The 19267-nt window shown below is 37.6% G+C and overlaps 2 protein-coding genes across 4 annotated transcripts in view; one reads left to right on the top strand and one right to left on the bottom strand.

Annotated features, from left to right (window-relative positions):
- Positions 1 to 13619, bottom strand: part of SPMIP7 (sperm microtubule inner protein 7) — a 52997-nt gene extending 39378 nt beyond the window's left edge. For both annotated transcript variants that reach the window (XM_032758119.2, XM_058431643.1), the window contains exons 1-2: positions 13003 to 13619; positions 5251 to 5348 (exon numbers count right to left, since the gene is read on the bottom strand). In XM_032758119.2, coding sequence (XP_032614010.2) covers positions 5251 to 5348; positions 13003 to 13555 — 651 coding nt within the window. In that variant the 5' untranslated portion in view covers positions 13556 to 13619. The remainder of the gene's footprint in view (positions 1 to 5250; positions 5349 to 13002) is intronic.
- Positions 13620 to 16474: 2855 nt separating this feature from the next.
- The window catches only part of ZPBP (zona pellucida binding protein), a 155005-nt gene continuing 152212 nt past the window's right edge, over positions 16475 to 19267 (top strand). For both annotated transcript variants that reach the window (XM_032758120.2, XM_032758121.2), the window contains exon 1: positions 16475 to 16654. In XM_032758120.2, the coding sequence (XP_032614011.1) occupies positions 16528 to 16654 (127 nt within the window). In that variant the 5' untranslated portion in view covers positions 16475 to 16527. The remainder of the gene's footprint in view (positions 16655 to 19267) is intronic.

The following is a 19267-nucleotide window of genomic DNA, read 5'->3' on the forward strand; positions in this document are numbered from 1 at the left end:
AGTCTTTTGATCTTTCCAGAAGACTAAGGGTAATAGGGACAATGGTGATGCCATTGTGTGCATAAGCTTATTCAACTGCTTTCTAAATTGTCCAGTGAAATAGGTTCCTCTGTTGCTGGAGATTTCTCCAGGGATGCTCCATAAAGGAAATACTTTTTAAATAACTTGTTAGCTACCATCATAAGATCAGCTTTCCCAGATGGGAAAGCTTCTGTCCAGCCAGATAACATGTAAATACACTGATATCTCACTGAAAATGACAATTGAATAAAGTCCGATAGTGAAAATACACCACCTGAAGTTTTTATTGTTTTCACAGGATTATGAGTTTGACAAACCAAATGTTGGTTATAAACCATTTTATCAATTTGATAACAGCTACCCCTCCAGTATTTGTTCACAATTTGGATAATGCTGTCTGTTACATGATGAGGTGTAGAGTGAAGAGCTTTGTGGAGTGCAGAACTTTTAACAGTGGAAGCTTCAAGGACTCAGGAAGTACCAGAAGGAAGTATTAGGCACCCATCTGAGAGCTCTGTGAGTACACATTTAACACTGAATTTACAGCCATTCGGATACCAATTTTGTTTTTCCAAATCAGGCACATTTCACAGTTTGTTAAATAGGTCAACATAGCGGAGTTGACTTGGATCAATCTTACAGAGTTTATTCAAATTGTGTATCCTAACAGTTTCAACACTAGCTGATTTAGCATAGAAATCTGCCAGGGAATTCCTTTGATATTCAGGTTTAGTTTTACAGCTATGAGCTTCAATCTTAATAATGGCAGTCTGTGATGATAAGAGGATAGCAGAAAGGAGTGCATTTGCTTGGAGACTGTTTTTAATGGGGGGTCCCCCTCTTTGTTTCTATAACATGCCAAAATCATGGACTACTCCAAAAGCATGTAACTATCTGTATAAATATTTACTGAATTGTCTTTAGCTATATGTACAAGCTCAGGAGAAACTGACTTATATTAGGTGAGAGTTCTCTTCTGTATTAACTCATTTCAGGTGATAAGATCATACCCTGCCTGGTATTTTCCTTCTGAGTTTTATAATAAGACCCAAAAACAAAAAGTATCAACTCAGGATTATCAAAGGGATTGTCTCACATATGAACATGAGGAGCCACTATTTCTAACACTACACTCACAATTGTGGTCTTCACCTGCATGAGGCAGGGGTAGTAGAGTAGCAGGGTTAAGTAAATTGCAACATTTCAGATAGAAATTAGGAGACAACAGAAGAATTCCAGAAGGTGTTAATCTACTTGCTGACAAATACAGAGTTTGACTGGAATTTAATATATATTTTTTGCAGTGTGCAAGACTTGCAAATAAAGCTTGTGTCTTAAAAGCGGCTCAGATGAAACTACCAATTTGGCTGCTGCTGCTACTGCTTTTAAACAATTAAAATATGCCTTAGCTACTGAGTCCAATCACAGGCTATAATATGTGATTGGCCTCTATTATCCTTCATGTTTTTGGGTAAGTACTCCTAATGCCTGCATGTTATTTTCGTGAATGAACAGGGTGAAAGGTTTAGCATAATTTGGAAGTCCTAAAACTGAAGGCTGTTGTAAGGCTACTTTCATTTGCAGAAAAGCCTGGTCATGGCTGTCTTCTCAAGGTAAAGGCTCTGATACTGAATTTCTAGTAAGCTAACCCAATGGTGAGGCCATTAGGGAAAATGTGGGACCCAGAATCTGTATTATCCTGCAAGCTCGAGAATGCCTCTTATTGTTTCTTTTAATTGTAGGTCAGGAAAAGCTTTGAGTAGTTTTTATTCTCTCAGGCAAGAGGAGAATTGCTTCAACACTCAGGTTACATCCTAGTGAGTGAACGTTTTTTTCTTGAAAACAGAAGTTTTTCCATTAAAACATTGTGACCCTTAGGAGGCCAGCAAGTTGCTGTAAAAGGATATTGAATTTTTCCCCTCTACTTAAGAATAGTCTTAGTTATTTCTGATTCTTTGTTTTTATGTATCTATTTTTTTAAAGAGCTTTTCAAAATCCCACAAAGACATAGTTAGACTATTGATTTAGATGGCATTGAAACTATAAATCAACTTAGGAAGCTCTAAACTTTTTAAACATTTTAAGTTTCCGTTCCAGCTAATAGCATATTTCCCTGTCTATTTAGGTTTTAGATTTTCTCTCAATACATTTACTAGTTTTGCCATAGGATTCCTGAATATAGTTTCATAAATTTGTTACTCAATAGTGAATAGTTTTTGATACAATTTTAAGTGATAGGTTAAATGTTTTAAAATTTTCTGTTTCTTGCTGATATTTAGAATACAATAAATGCATTTCCAATAATGTTTATTTCTAAAAACCTTATTCAGTTTCTTTTTATCACAGTAGTTTAACTGTATAGGCTGGAGTCAGTGGCAGATTGCCTGAGCTCAGGAGTTCCAGACCAGCTTGGGCAACATGGGGAGACCCTGTCTCTATAAAAATACAAAAATTAGCTGGGCATGGTGGTGCATGCCTGTAGTCCCAGCTACCTGGGGGGCTGAGGCAGGATGATGGCTTGATCTCAGGAGATTGAGGCTGCAGTGAGCTGTGATCACGCCACTACACTCCAGCCTGGGTGACAAAGCAGGACTCTGTCTTAAAAATAAAATAAGGTAAAATAAAATGAAAAGTAATTTAACTGCATATTTATTTGGATGTCTGCATACATAATCATATTATCAAGAATAACAGTGTTGTTTAGTCACCTCCAATTTGTATACCATTTTTATGTTTGCTTGACTGGGCTGGCTATGAACTTCAGTGCTTAGGTGAAAGGAGGAGGAGAAAAGAGGACGTGAAAGAGGACATACTTGCTTGAGACTGATTACAGAGGGGATGCTTTCAACATTTCACTATTTAATATTAAGTTTGATTTACCTTTTCACAGACATCCATTATTAATTTAAGGATAATGTCAATCCTTTTTGTCAGTTTTTTTCATATCTTGAGATGAGTAGATGACTTGTATTTTAATCAGTTAATACAACGAATCACATTTATCAATTTTCTAAAATTAAGCAAACCTTACATACCTGAAATAAACCTAACTTTATAATGATGTATTAACCATTTGCATATCGCTATATTCTAAAAGTGCATATGTTTTTATTTTGTACCAGGCATCTTTTATTATTGAGTTCTAGTTTAATTTTGTTGCATTCAGAGAACATCTTTCTATAATTTCAATTCTTTTGATTTCATTTGATTTGTTTGATATTCCAGAATATAATTTATCTCTGTGAATGTTCTGTGTGCCACTGTTATTTATATCAATTAGGTCAAGTTAGTTCATAATGTTTTTCATATGTTCCATATCCCCCTTTTTCTCTGTCTACCTTTCCTATAAACTACTGAGGACAGACTTTTGAAATATCTACGAACTTTAAATCTGCCTTTCAGTTCTATAAGTTTGTGCTTCATGTATTTTGAGTTCTGTTATTAGGTGATATACATTTTAAATACATTTTACATAGATTTTACGGATTGATCCCTTTCCTATTGTAAAATATCTGAGTCCTTAGTAAAATTTCTTTTTCTGAAATTCACTTTGTCCGATGTTATTACAGCTAATTCTGCATTAATTTGACTAGTTTTTGAATGATATATATTTTCACATCTTACCTTAAACTTCCATTTATATTTCACATGGTTTTCTTGTGGTCAGTGTATAGTAGGGTATTAATTTTTTTTTTTTTTTTTTGAGACAGAGTCTCTCTGTCGCCCAGGCTGTAGCGCAATGGTGCAATCTTGGCTCACTGCAAATTCTGCCTCCCGGGTTCAAGCGTTTCTACTGCCTCAGCCTCCAGAGTAGCTGGGATTACAGGCGCGCGCCACTACATCTGGCTAATTTTTGTATTTTTAGTAGAGACAGGGTTTTACCATGTTAGTCAGGTTGGTCTTGAACTCCTGACCTCAGGTGATCCGCCCACCTCGGCCTCCCAAAAGTGCTGGAATTACAGGCGTGAGCCACTGCACCCAGCTGGGTCTTAATTTTTTATCCAACTAACAATTTGTGACTTTTAAGTTCATTATATTAAATTCTATTTAACAGTGGACATAATTTGGTTTAAATCTGTTTTTGTTTTCTATTTGTTTTATCTTCTCTATTTTTCTTTTTTTTTTTTTTTTTTGAGACAGAGTCTCGCTCTGTCGCCCAGGCTGGAGTGCAGTGGCGCAATCTCGGCTCACTGCAAGCTCCGCCTCCCGGGTTCACGCCATTCTCCTGACTCAGCCTCTCCGAGTAGCTGGGGCTACAGGCGCCCGCCATCACTCCTGGCTAATTATTTTGTATTTTTAGTAGAGACGGGGTTTCACCATGGTCTCGATCTCCTGACCTCATGATCCGCCCGCCTCGGCCTCCCAAAGTGCTGGGATTACAAGCCTGAGCCACCGCGCCCGGCCGAATTGCACTCTTTAAGGAGTTGAATTTTATGGTGCATGACATGTATCTCAATAAAGTTGTTTTTTAAAAATGTTTTTATATCTGTGTATGTCAATTTAAAGGCCAAGAATTTAGAGACTATAAAATCTACACAGGAAGATGATTAAGAACATAATCCTTAAATTCTGAAAAATATTTAGGTTTAAATTTTGGTTTTATATTTATTATGTCTTATCAAAAGTCAGTTACTTAACATCATTGGGCTTCTGTTTTCTCAAATAATATGAGAATAACAACACTACTTGTTAAGGAGCAGGGATTCAGACAGTATTGTTGTTCCAGTGATATATTGTGGGAATGTCCTCGGGCCAAGGGGAGTGAAGACAGTAGAATAGGAGAAGGAAAAGAAGCTAGTGAGAATGCAGCTGGAGAGTAGCATTAATCTGTTGCTCTAAGAAGTCAGTCAGTCACTGGCCAAAATCTGAAAGAGGCAGCATGAGAAGGTGCAGTCCTCCAGTCTGGTGGCTGTTAGCCTTTCAGTGGTCATCACTCATTGCTACTGGGAATAGACACACTTGCCAGTGAAGGGAGTCTGTGATGGGCACCAGCTGCATCTACTACTCACTCCTCCCCCATGGTATTGTAGGAATGATGCAAGGTAATGCATTGATTGCAAGGGTCTGCACAGTACCTGGAACATAAGAAGAACTATATACATAGTAGCTATTCATCTAAGGCATACAATATCAAATAACTAAAGAATGAAGTAAACTAATTATATATATACAATACAATGAAATAAACTAATTATATATATATAATACCACCCAGCAAGAAAATCTTACTGTACATGTTGCCTCCTCATCAAATGTAAATATGTGACTTATTGAGCGTCCTTCATGATGAGGTTGTAAAGGAGTAACTTTCAGAGGGCTTGTCCAACCTGAAAACACAAAAAAAGTGAATGGGATTTTGGTTAAAAACACAATAAAAGTTCTTTTTTCAACAGAAATATTTACTATTAGAAGCTAGACTGTGTGATCGTAATTCATTTTTTAATGGATTATTTAATAACTTTTCTGGATCTTTTAGCTGTGAGAACAGAATAGCTCTGGAATTTCTATGTGAGCCTAATTACAATAGTGCAGAATCACTTGTTATTTCTTACTTATTATTGGAAGATACCTATTAGGTACTATACATCTATGTATGTGCACACAGACATGTTGGGGATGGTGGTGACACAAGGTGAGTCTGGTTATTATGCAGATAATTCATATAATGATAGATTAGAATTCCTAAAAAACTAGCCAATTATAAAAAGCAGCCTTCAAAAATATTTAGTACACTGTAATTGGAAGCTTTTATATAAAGATGAAAAACAGGGCTCCTGGTTTTGAGGTGTCCGTAAGCAAATGGAAAGTACAAACATATAAGTAGATAATTTCAATATGGTGTGGCAATACAGCAATAGCTGAGCTCAGAGTGCTGTGGGGGTGCATAGGAAGGATACCTAAGAATACCTAGTCTAACCAGGTTGTCGGGGCTTAGGGACATCTCCCCAAAGATAACACTTGATATAATCTTGACAATTAAAGTAGAACTTGGATGAAAAAGGAGAAGTAGAGGAAGCATAGTTGTTCCAGGAACGGAAACAGTATGTGCAATGGTAGTCCCGCTCTGTGAGAGCCTCTTAATGTGTATAGAAATTAAAAAATGTTAGGTATAGCAGATTGTAAAATGGTAGATAGGAAATGGTAGAAGATAAGCAAAAGAAATAGTCCAAGGTCAGGGCATGAAAACCTCGGACTCAACCTGCAGATGGATTGCCCTTGAAGGGTTTTAATAAGAGAGAGAGATTACTTTGGTTTGGGCAGGTGACTAGCACAGGTGAAGATGATTGCGGTGTCTCTGGTGGTTTCCATAGAGATCAATTCTCCTATCCCATGGGGGCTTCTGATTTGGTCCCCTACTTCATAGCTTTGTTCCACGAATTAATCCAAATTGGAAAAATGTAAAATTAAAAGTTAAAATTTGAGATCAGGATGGACAGCACAGAGATGTTGAAGCATGAGAGAGATGCATTGTGAGAGGTGCTTAGGGAAGGATAGGAGCTCCATGGTCATCTGTGGATGCCACTCTGGAGCAACTCTATCACAGATGCCACCTATCTAATATTATATATTATATATATGTAAATACATATTATATATGATCTTATATACTTACAAGTATATACATTATATATTACATATAATATTATATACTTACAAGTATATACATTATATATATATAAGTAATGCATATACTTACTTGCTTGGGTTCCAGAGTGACATTCATGAGTTATTTGACCCATCTGAGCCTCATTTTCCTAAACTTTAATGACTACTGTCAGAGTTATAAAAACTGTAATTAATGAATACAAAGAAATAAACAAACTACGGCATGTAGTTTAAGTGCTCAACATGTTTATTAATTAACAATTAGTGGCTGTAATACCATTAGTATTTTTAGTACTAATCTAGTAATACTATTTTCATGATGATGATAATGATGATTGATGATAATTCAGTCAATATTTGACTGAGAAACTCAGGACAGAATCTGAAATGGGGATTTTCAAAGGAGGAATAGAGAACAAGTGTATACTGGATAGTGGGTTTAGAAGGGCCAGTTAGAGAACAGAATGTCAGCGGACCTCAGTGCACTATTGTTGACTTTGAAGCTTGAGGTGATCACATGAGTAGGATATGGGTAGCCTCTAGGAGCAGACAGAGTTCCCTGGCTGACAGTGCATGAGGAAATAAACAGTTTAGATGGAAGAAACTGGATTCTGCAACAATCTGAATGCGCTTGGAAGTTGATTTTTCCCCAGACCCTCTATAGATAAGAATCAAGATAACACCTTGATTTTGGCTTTATTTATTTATTTGAGACAGAGTCTCACTCTGTTGCCCAGGCTGGAGTGCAGTGGCATGATCTCTGCTCACTGCAACCTCCGCCTCCTGGGTTCAAACAATTCTCCCACCTCAGCTTCCTGAGTAGCTGGGATTACAGGCACGCACCACCACAGCCAGGTCATTTTTGTATTTTTAGTAGAGACAGGGTTTCACCATGTTGGCTAGGCTGGTCTTGAACTCCTGACCTCAGATAATCCACCTGCCTCGGCCTCCCAAATTGCTGGGATTACAGGCGTGAGCCATGGCTGTGCTTGGCCAATTTTGGCATTATTATTATCATGGATTCTAAACAGAAGACCCAGATGACATTCCCCAGACTTCTGATCCACAAAGCTGTGATTAATGGGCTTCACCTTAAGCTGGAAAGTTTGTGTCAATTTGTTACAGCAGCAAGAGAAAACTAATACAGATACAGAGGTGAGAGGCCAAAGCAAAGGGAGGAAAGGAATGCTGAATCCCATGGTCATTTCAGTTTTAAGAACCATGAGGATGATTCTGTCTGTGACACAGCTGGACAAAGGAAACTGTCTAGAAGTCTATTGTGCCAAGAGCAACAGGATGGCATTTTGTGGTATCTATCTTATTTGGAGCCATTCAAACAACTGCTTTGAAAAAGCAGGAAATTAGGAAAACAATAAAACTTGAATTCTAATATTAAGCCAGATTAGAAGAAAGGACTCTGGACAATGAATTACACCTCAGAGTCATCAAATTTAAGACTAAGTAAGAGGATATCCTTTCCTCCACTCCATTTCAGTATCTACTATTTGAAAAACAAACAATTCTAAAACCTAATGGCTTAAGTCAACCATTTATTCTCTCCCAGGATTCAGAAGATAGTTGGGAGTGGTTCTTTCACATGGTGTCAGTTTCAATAGCTGCAAAGTTTCAAAAATGGCCTCACTCACATGGCTGGCAAGCTAGTATTGACCATTAGCTGGGGGCTTAGGCGGGCATACTGGCAAGTGTCTTGTATTTGTTCCTGTGGGCATAGGTTGGTCTTTCACAGGATAGTGACTGAGATCCCAGATAAGACTCTGAAGAGGACTAATCCCAATGTGCAAGTGCTTATCAAGTCTCCATTTGCACAATGCTTACTAACATATAATTGGCCCAAGCCAGTCAAATGTCCAGGCCCAATGTCAACGTGGGAAGTAAACAGTTTATTGGTAAGAGTGGCAGGCACACACAGGAACAGCGTGAATTGCTGAGGATCACTTTTGGACCAGCTACCATTCATCACTTCTTCATAAATTTAAAAAGGTTAAAATCATACAGTGTCTTTTCCAGTAAAAATGAAAAGAAACTAAAAATCAACAAAAGAAGGGAAACTGGAAAATTAACAGATATATAGAAATTAAACATGATGCCACAAAACAAAGGATCAAATAAGAAATCATAAAGGAAATGAGAAATTATCTTGAGAAAAACGATTTTATTATTTATTTATTTATTATTATTTTTTTGATGGCATCTCGCTCTGTCACCCAGGCTGGAGTGCAGTGGCACCATCTCGGCTCACTGCAAGCTCCGCCTACCAGGTTCACACCATTCACCTGCCTCAGCCTCCCAAGTAGCTGGGACTACTGGTGCTCACCACCACGCCCGGCTAATTTTTTATATTTTTAGTAGAGACGGGGTTTCACCATATTAGCCTGAATGGTCTTGATCTCCTGACCTCATGATCCACCTGCCTCAGCTTCCCAAAGTGCTGGGATTACAGGCGTGAGCCACCGTGCCCGACTGAAAAATGAAAATTTAAACAACAAAATTTATGGGGAATGACCTTAGCAAGATGGCAGAGTAGGAAACTCTGAACTTCCTCTCCCCAATTAATAAACTGATTCATGAACAAGTTACCTTTGTGAGAAATACAGAAACTAAGTGAAAGGCTCCTGCACCTTGACAGAATGCAAAACAGATGCACTGAAGGTGATATGGAGATTTGAGTTAGTCACCCTCTTGCAGATTCCCTGCCCCTGGTGCAGTACCAGACAATCAGGAAGAGATTTCCTAGCTCTCAGATTCATTCAGAGTGTTCTCCCCTCAACTGCTTCCCATGTTTAGCACCCCAACTTTTCCAAGGGAGCTCCCCAGAGGACTGGCTTCTGTCTTGCCACTCCTGGAGCCCTGAGGGGTATGGTACAATCTAATGATCCAAGAGTGAACAGAGATTGCATTCTGGACTGGTGGATAGCACAGACTCTCCCATATGCTCAGCACAGAGTAAGCAGATTTTAAATAATCCTCTTTCTCAGCCCCCTAGAAAAAGTTGATTCACTCATGTGTCCAGCACCCCAACTTCTCGGTAGTTGCCTAAAGAACTAGGATTTATCTCACCAGTCCTGGAACTCTGATGAATCCAACATAGTCTAACCCCCTGGGGGAAGACGGAGAAGGTAGCCTGGGCTTGTAGATGCCACAGATCTAGATCTAGAGATAGTCACCATAGATCCAAGAGTTGATCCAGGACCCCAGCTTCTCTGGGGCTGCTCCAAAAAACAGCATCTGTCTTATCAGTCATGACACTCTGATGAATCTGGCACAGTCTAGTTGCCTTTGGGATAATGGAAATGGGAGTTTGGGCTAGTAGTCACCATAGCTCCCCCTCTCCTCAGCACAGAGCAAGTGAACAAAAATCCCATCTCTCAGATTCACGTGGGAAGGAAAACAGTTGGCAGAGGTTCTCAAATCTCTGGCCAGGCTGAAGGGTGAAGGTCTTCTTCTTTACAAGACCAGGTCATGAAGAATGGAAGAAGTGCCTGCTTTGTCTCATGTGGAAACACCTACACAGAGAGTCAAGGAAAATGAAGAATGAGGCAAAGATCCTCCAAACAAAGGAGGAAGATAAATTTTCAGAAACCAATCCTAATAAAATAGAGTTAAATAATGTACCCCACAGAAAACTGTCACGAAAATGCTCACCAAGGTCAAGAGAATCATAAATGCAGGAAGAGATAGACAGCAATACAATAATAGTAGGATATTTTAGTACTGCACTTTTAATAATGAATAGAACATCCAGACAGGAGATTGATAAGGACATAGAGGACTTGAAAAACACATAGATCAAATAGACCTAATACTCACAGAAATTTTGGACATATACTACAACATAAGTGAACCTGAAGGACATTATGGTAAGTGAAATAAGCCAATCACAAAAGACAAATAATATGTGATTTCACTTAAGTGAGGAACCTAAAGTAGTCAAAATCATAGATAACAGAAGATATAATGGTTGTTGCCAGGAGTTCATAACTCCTGTCAGGGAGGGAAATAGGGGGTTGTTTAATGGGTAAAGAGTTTCAGTTTTGCAAGATGAAGTGAATCCCAGAGATGGATGGTGGTGATATTTGCACAGTATGAATATACTACTTAATACTAATTAACTATAAAGATGGCTGTGGTGAATGTCTGTATACCCCCTAGATTCGTGTGTTGAAGCCTAACTCCCAATGTGATGTTATTTGGAGGTGAAGACTTCGGGAGGTAATTAGCTTTAGATGAGGCAAATAAGGTAAGACCTTCATGATGGCATTAGTGTTAAGTAGAGGAAGGGAGATTAGAGCTCTCTCTCGCTCTCTCTCTGAGGATGCAAGGAAAAAGAAGCCTTCTATAAGCTAGAATGAAGGTCTTCACCAGCAATCAAATATACCGATTCTATGATTCTTGGCTTCCCAGCCTCTAGAACTACGAGAAACAAATATCCGTTGTTTCAGCCACCCAGTCTTTAGTATTTTGTCATGCAATGTGACTTAATACAATGGTTTAAAAAAAGATAGAAAGACATACAAAGTGATATCAATAGTGATATCAGGAGGCCAAAGTGGAGGACAATCAAGGAAGTGACAATAGACGAGGTCTATTTCTTCTGTGATAACAAAGGCTGGATCATCTACTGCAATGAGAGGCAGAGTTCTATGAAGGATTTGAATATAATTAGAATAAATTTAGAATAGTTAATTGGTAGATGATAAAGAGAGGCAACTGGATCAAGAAAGGAAGTACTAAACACAGTAAAAGGTCTATACAAGTTTGGAATGGGGCAAGAAGAAATCAGCAATATAATATTTTATGATCTTTCTTTGATATTTGTGAAAGTCCACTGAAGAGAGCATACCAGTGTGTGATGTAATTAATTCTGAAATGTCCGTCTTTATGAGAATGTATTAGAAATAATGTGTATTTAGGTTTGTTAAAACCTGAAAGTACTTATCATTTACAATTAATGATTATTTCCAGGATGTACAAAGTCGTTGAAAGCCTAGGACAAATTATATTGAACTCTGTCCCCAAATTGCAGGTATTACTTTTTGAAACTCTTAATAGCTAATAATAAGAGCTACTATTAATGAAATGTTTTATCAGGTTTCAGGGATTCTGCTAAGCACTTTACAAGTGTTAATTCATTTGATTCTTACAAATGTTTAAAGGAAGTAAAATTATTCCTAATTTATGTATGAAGAAACTGAAAATTTTGGACTTCTTACAATATGACATTAATTCTTTATTTTAGGTATTTTTACATAAAATGGCCCTTTACTTATTATCTTATGAAGTTACACTCTTAGGTGAGTTTTTTTTTTTTTTTTACATAAAATGAGCCTTACTTATTATCTTATGAAGTTTTACTCTTAGGTGAGTTTTACAAGTAAGGATACACAGGCATAAAGAGAATAGTAACTAGCCCTGGGTCGTACAGCAACTGAGTTTTTGCCAGAGTTCAAGGCCAGACAGTCTGAGTCTAAAGTCTGTTCTCTAAATTCCTCTGTTTCACTGATTCAGGCAGTGAAATACATGGGACATATGAGCTCTATACTTGGTTCTGACTTGGTGGTACAAAGTCTGTTAACACCATTTTAGCCCTATGTTAGCTTGGCTAAACCATTTCTTCAACCTATCATTTCTTAGAATAATGTTTAAGTCTTCTTCTTATAGCATTTGGCCCTTTCCTTTTCCCAAGCTAAAAATGTTGATCTTTTTACATTCCTGCCTGCCAGACAGCTTTTATACAGAAAATAGTACCTGTGGCTTTCCTTTGGAGGTGTTTCTCATCATTTAGAGGAACTTCATTTACAGGAGTTCTTACAGAGAAACCACATGGTGCAGATGTCAGTAAGGTGTCATCAAACCTGCCTCCATGGCTGTGGAGCTATTTATGCAGAGTTTGCTTCATTTCAGCTTCTGTTCTTATTGGAGCCTAAACATTTACGTTCAAGTACTTAAATTTTTCCCATTTTATTTCAATCCTTAAAACTAACTCTTTCGTAATCATCAGTGAATTAATTATTTCAAAGGAGAGAGACAGATAAGGGGGATTTCTATACAATTATCAAAGTGATACGTAAAATCCCCGTGGTAAAACAAGCTTATCCATATATCTAGAATAAATAATGTTATATACTTTGTGTTAATCACTAATGAATGTTCTTTTCTTAAAGAATAAATTTTCTTTTACAAATAAGTTTATAAGGTTTATCATTCCTTTGTTTCTTATAATCTGTAATTTAAAAATAAACCCTTTTTCAGATCATTATAATTTTGTTAATTTAACCGCCTAAATATTGAATCTTATGTCCATACTCTCTTCCCTCGAGTATTTAAAAAATAGAAAGTTCATGTCGCTTCACTTACCTCCAAGTCTTGCTCTGATAGAAATGTCTGGTACTTCCCTGGAATTCCATCTCCTGTTTTGTTGCAGTTCTTCTGATAGAATTTTTTGCCTTTTTATTGTTGTTCGAAATTCTGTGTCTGGTCTGGGAACTCGATGTTGAGGTTTCACATCACTAAAATCCACTAGGGTTGGTATGGTTCTGCCAATGCCAGGATTTAAATCAGCATCACCACCAGGACTCATAAACCCTGAACAGGAATCACGTAAGGGCACATCATCCCGAAGTGGAAATAATGGATAATGTGGCCCATATGGTGGGGGATAAGGATAATGTAAATGATAGTCTGGCAAAACTGAAGGGGGATAAGGGTGAAATTTAAGAAAAGTAGGGTTGCATTTCTTTTCAAATCTGCCATAGTTATGTCTGTTCTCAAGACCTTTCACAAAAGGCATGTTCATTTTTCTTAAGAGATCATAATAGTGTGGGTAATCTATATTCTCAACAGTTCCTGAAAGGATGGATCTTTTAGAGATATTTATCTTTCCAGGCGTGTCCTGAATCTCTACATCCATGGACTTTTTCTTTAGAATTTTTGATAACTATAAAGTATTTCTGATAATTCCTTTATCTTTAACTATATAAACTCTATTTCCAATAACTAAAGATCTGTGTTAAACTGGTATAAAATTGACACAGCTTTCTAAATGTTGGCAGATAATTTTGTTTTTCTTTTTAAGGTAAATATTTTCCTCCACCAAAGGAAGAATAGGGCGATGAAGGAACAGGACAGAAGGAGAAAAAAGCAGAGCCCTTGTTGCTTGGCAACGGCTAGAACTCTTAACACACTGAACCATTTATTATGTACATCATAATTCTTAAGAAAAACAAAAATAGCCTTGGTACTAATATTTCCATGATACTTTTCTCCCCAGTGCTCAGGAAAGCTGTGTTCATTTACTTATTTTAAAATTTTTCCATAAGTTGGTATTTTATGGGTATAAAATATATTTAAGGAGTGTAAATAAAGCAGTTAATTGAGAATACATTTCCCAAAAGTATATATGTGACTACAATTAAGTATTTATAGATATAACACTTGCTATCTAATTAAATGTAAATCTAAATGCACTACAAAATATGAACATTACTAAAGTTAAATTGGTATATCTAATTTTTTTTTTTTTTTTTTTGAGATGGAGTCTCGCTCTGTCGCCCAGGCTGGAGTGCAGTGGTGTGATCTTGGCTCACCGCAAGCTCCGCCTCCCATGTTCATGCCATTCTCCTGCCTCAGCCTCCCAAGTAGCTGGGACTACAGGTGCCCACTACCACGCCCTGCTAATTTTTTGTATTTTTAGTAGAGACGGGGTTTCACCGTGTTAGCCAGGATGGTCTCGATCTCCTGACCTTGTGATCCGCCTGCCTCAGCCTCCCAAATTGCTGGGATTACAGGCGTGAGCCACCGCGCCCAGCCCTGGTATATCTAATTTTTAAGAAAAACAGAAAATTATAATGAAAGTACAGGTACATCTTTACATGCCCTAAATTATCTTTACTTCCCTTAAATTTGCCATGGTGTCCAGAGTAAGAACAGTAAGAGTTTTAAATTCGTTTTAGGAAAAATTATCTTTACTTCCCTTAAATTTGCCATGGTGTCCAGAGTAAGAACAGTAAGAGTTTTAAATTCATTTTAGGAAACCATAACAGGTATCAGTTAACTGTCTACACACAAAATATCATTTAAATCACTAATATATTGGTTCACTTAAAAGCTCTTTTACCTGGATAATTTCATCTCGCATGAACTACTATAAGAGGAAATGCAGATATTAGAATTTGAGGTAAAAGTTCACATCATCCTTACTGCAGCAAAAATGTTAAAACAGGCAAGATTTTAGCTTTGAAGAGTCAGGCACATAATCGTTAATCAGGCCAACTGTCAAGGGTGATATGTTTGGTATAATCAGAATGCCTATGCCCCACTGAAAGTCTTTACAATTTTGAGATATACTATTAAACAAGTGAGATTAAGTTAGGTGGTTAGGCTGTCAGTTTTAAATCCCTCATCCAGATCATAGCATATCAAGTGACAGTTTTTAGTCCACCCATGATCACTCATTTCTTCATATCAAAAGTGATAACTCACTTGTAATTAGGCATTCTATATTTAGTTGCTCAAACTTCATTCTTCAATGTATTTGCACCAACTGCTTAAGATTTATTTCTATCACAGCTCTGCTCCCATTAAGTAAATCCTTCCAGCAGCAGAAAAGTAGAGGCATGAGTCTCTTTCAATTTCTCTAAAACAAGTTCTGGCTATAAATGGCCTCTTAGGCTGTGTATGGGAAAATAATAACCCCCATAACTTTGTACTTAGAATGGATCCTTTACAAGTGACAGATTAACAAGAGAAAAACAGAAGTTTGTTGATATATTTCATTTATATATGAGGAACATCCAGAGAATGAGTAGTTCTCAAAGAAGCGTCTTCGAATTCCAGCTTGTATAGCATCTTCAACAAATACTAGGAAATTTTTAGAGATGTGACAAAGGAAAAGTACTCTGAGTTTCTACAAGCAGTAACTTGGGCTAAGCAAACAAATAGCAGACAAAAGATGGTTTTAAAAAAAGCTAATATTAATTTCTCTGATATCATTTCAAGGCTAATGAGGGTCTGAAGCTGTCTTCAGTGGTTAACCTTTGTTCACCCTGGTAAAGGAGTGGGGCAGGATACCTTTTCTCTTTCTAAATCTATGTCTTGCTTCTGGGTAAAAAGAGGGAAGGTGGACAGCTCTCCTGCATCTGCTGGTTCTTGTCTTCAGGGCAGCAATCCTTCATATTTGAGAAGGTATATTCTGGTCTCCCACACAGGATAGATGGTTTTGTATGTTTTGCTGAATTTAGGTGACACTATAAGATGATCTTCCAGTCTATTTTAGAAAGTAAATTTCATCTATGGTTGTTTCCTCTGTCCTTCCAACAAGCTTCTTTCTGAAGCTAAAGGCCTTACTTACCTTTAATTCCCACTAAGTGTGTATTGCATTTATCTCCCAATTAAGTTCCACACATCCATAAAATACTAGCTGCTGACACTACTAGATCAAAGCAGTCCACTGAGGGCTTTACATGTCTTAACTCATGCATTCTCACTATCTGTTGTTCGAAACTGGGCCCCACATCTACCACCTGGCTTATAAAAAGGGCCTTCCGATCACAAACGCTATGCAAAGGTAAAAGCATGGGCTTTGGGGCCCAACGATTCTCTCTCAGCTCTAGGATCTTGGACAAATCACTTATGTTCTTGAGGATGCCCTGCTTGGCGGTGTTGTCCTGAAGGCCCAGCCGCACGGCACAGCTGGAGAGTGTAGGCCCCACCAACTATGTGGAGACACAGGCTAACCCCTAGTCTACCACCCCGGCGGAAGTGGGAGCACGTCCATCAGGTCCGTTGTTCCGGTCCTCCGCCCGCCAACTTCCGGCTGCAGATGGGTGCGCGTTGCCTAACGACCTTCCTAGCGGACGGTGGGCAGGCGACGGTGGCGTGTGGATGGAGGCTTCCGCCCTTGGCCCAGCGCGGCGGGGCAGGCGGCGGACCCGGGTCGCCGGCTCCCTGTTCTCTCGGGCCGCCATCCTCCTCTTTATCTCCTCCTTCCTGGTGCGGGTGCCCTCATCAGGTGAGGGTCCGCGCCGCCCTGCCGGCTCCGCAGGGACAACCGCAGCTTCCCCCACTCTTCGAATTGCCTTTTCTTGTGTCACGTGCATTCGTTTTATATAGAGACAGCTTGCTCACTAATACGTGACAAGAAAGGTTTATTTTTTATAGAAGTCGTACAAAGGCACTCTGTATTTGCATAGAGGAGTGAATGACAGGAAATTAAGGTATAGGTAGATCACTACCTCACCTACAGTTGGAGTTTTACAATTAAATTGCTTTGTTAATAAACTCCCCAATTCAGTCCATGGGTCATCTGCCAGGTTTGCATTTCAGTATGTGAACTCTGTAATGATGAGCTCAGTGTATTTCAAATAGGCAACCTGCTGCTTTGAAATTATCCGTGATGGTGGAGTGCCATCTATTGGTTTTAGCTGTAAAATATAGGAAATAATGCGATTTTAAAGTTTTGACCTCTAAAGAATTGAAGTACTTGTCTATACTGTTTTAAAAATACATTTAAGATACTGATGAACAAACACTGAGGAAGGAAGTGAAAGTTTAATTAAACCGTTATTTAACTAGAAAGGTTTTGGTTGCATTATTTTGTGTTGAAATTCTAGACTCATAAAACAAAATATCTCCCAAAATTGATAAAATCACAGAGATTTGCTTCAAATGAAAAAAATTGTTCAAATAAGGAATAATGAAAAAAAGAAGTCCTCCAAGAATATAAATGTAAAAGGAATGTGGAGGTAGGCAGGGGATAGGGGAGGAGAAAGGAAGTAAATGGAGTGAATAGAGATTTAAAAATCAAAGTCCAGGCATCAGGAATCCAAAGATTATTCTTCTGTAAGTATATGAATAGCCGATAGCCATCAATTGCCATGTAGGAGAAAGATGCTTCTTGGATCTGTTTCATGGTCGTGTATTAGGTGTGAAAGGGTTTTTATTTTAAATTTTTACCTGGTGATCTTTTGATGACATAATAAGATTAGACCTATGAGATATAAGAAATAGAATAAGCAGTTAGTATCTTGTAAGTGATGAATAGTGAAGGCCTCTTATATAGCATTTTACAATTTATACAGTATTCTCATTTTCTACAGTAACTGTAAGGATGGAATTATTATTAGTCCCATTTCACATATAAGAAAACTGAAGCTTCTGGAGTTTAAAGTGATTTTCCTGAAACCAGTAAGTGGCAGAATTAGGATTTAAACTCAAGTCCTCTGGCTTTGATACCACATCTTTTCTTTGCACTTTACTATTCCTGTCTGCTAAAGGCTATTTGGGTATAATGCTTTATTGCATTTTTATACTGCCCCTCACACTATTATGCCCATCACATTTGCTCATTTAACAATGTAGACTATCAGAATATGTTTCACAATTATTATTTAATATTTACAATGTGCAAGGTATAGTGTTTGATACTGATTCTTGATAAGTTAAACATAAACATTGATCCCACTATCAATGGAGCTTATAATCTAATAAGGAAAATGGTATGTGTGAATCAAGAACTATAGTATAAGACAGTGTCTACAAGGGTTTTTCTGATGTTATCTTCTGGAATTTTTATAGTTTCAGGTCCTAGATTTAAGTCCTTAATTCATCTTGAGTTGATTTTTATATAAGGTGAGAGATGAGGATCCAGTTTCATTTTTCTGCATGTGGCTTTCCAATTATCCCAGCACCATTTAGGCAAAGATTTCATGTCCAAGAACCCAAAAGCAAATGCAACAAAAACAAGGACAACTATGTTGGACTTAATTAAACTGAAGAGCTTTTGCACAGCAAAAGGAACAGTCAGCAGAGTAAACAGACAACCCACAGAATGGGAGAAAACCTTCACAATATATACATCTGATGAAGGACTAATATCTGGAATCTATATCCAGAATCTACAAGGAACTCAAACAAATTAGCATGAAAAAAAAAACCCAACAATCCCATCAAAAAGTGGGCTAAGGACATGAATAGGCAGTTCTCAAAAGAAGATATACAAATGGCCAACAAACATATGAAAAAATGCTCAACATCACTAGTTATCAGAGAAATGCAAATCAAAACCACAATGTGATACCACCTTACTCTTGCAAGAATGGCCATAATCAAAAAATAAAATAAAAAAAAAGATGTTGATGTGGATGCGGTGAAAAGGGAACACTTCTACACTGCTGGTGGGAATGTAAACTAGTACAACCACTATGGAAAATTGTGGAGATTCGCTAAAGAACTGAAAGTAGAACTACCACTGGATCCAGCAGTCCAACTACTGGGTGTCTACCCGGAGGAAAATAAGTCATTATACGAAAAAGATACTTGCACACACATGTTTATAGCAGCACAATTCACAGTTGCAAAAACATGGAACCAGTCCAAATGCCCATCAATCAACGAGTGGATAAAGAAACTGTGGTGTATGGTATATGTGTGTATATATATGTGTGTGTGTATACATATATATGTGTATACACATATATGTGTATACACATATATATGTATACACATATGTATATATGTATACACATATATATGTATACACATTTATATATGTATACACATATATGTATACACATATATATGTATACACATATATGTGTATACACATATATATGTATACACATAT

This window comes from Hylobates moloch, unplaced genomic scaffold (genome assembly GCF_009828535.3).
Source record: "Hylobates moloch isolate HMO894 unplaced genomic scaffold, HMol_V3 SCAFFOLD_1, whole genome shotgun sequence".
In the NCBI taxonomy this organism is placed as follows: Eukaryota; Metazoa; Chordata; class Mammalia; order Primates; family Hylobatidae; genus Hylobates; species Hylobates moloch.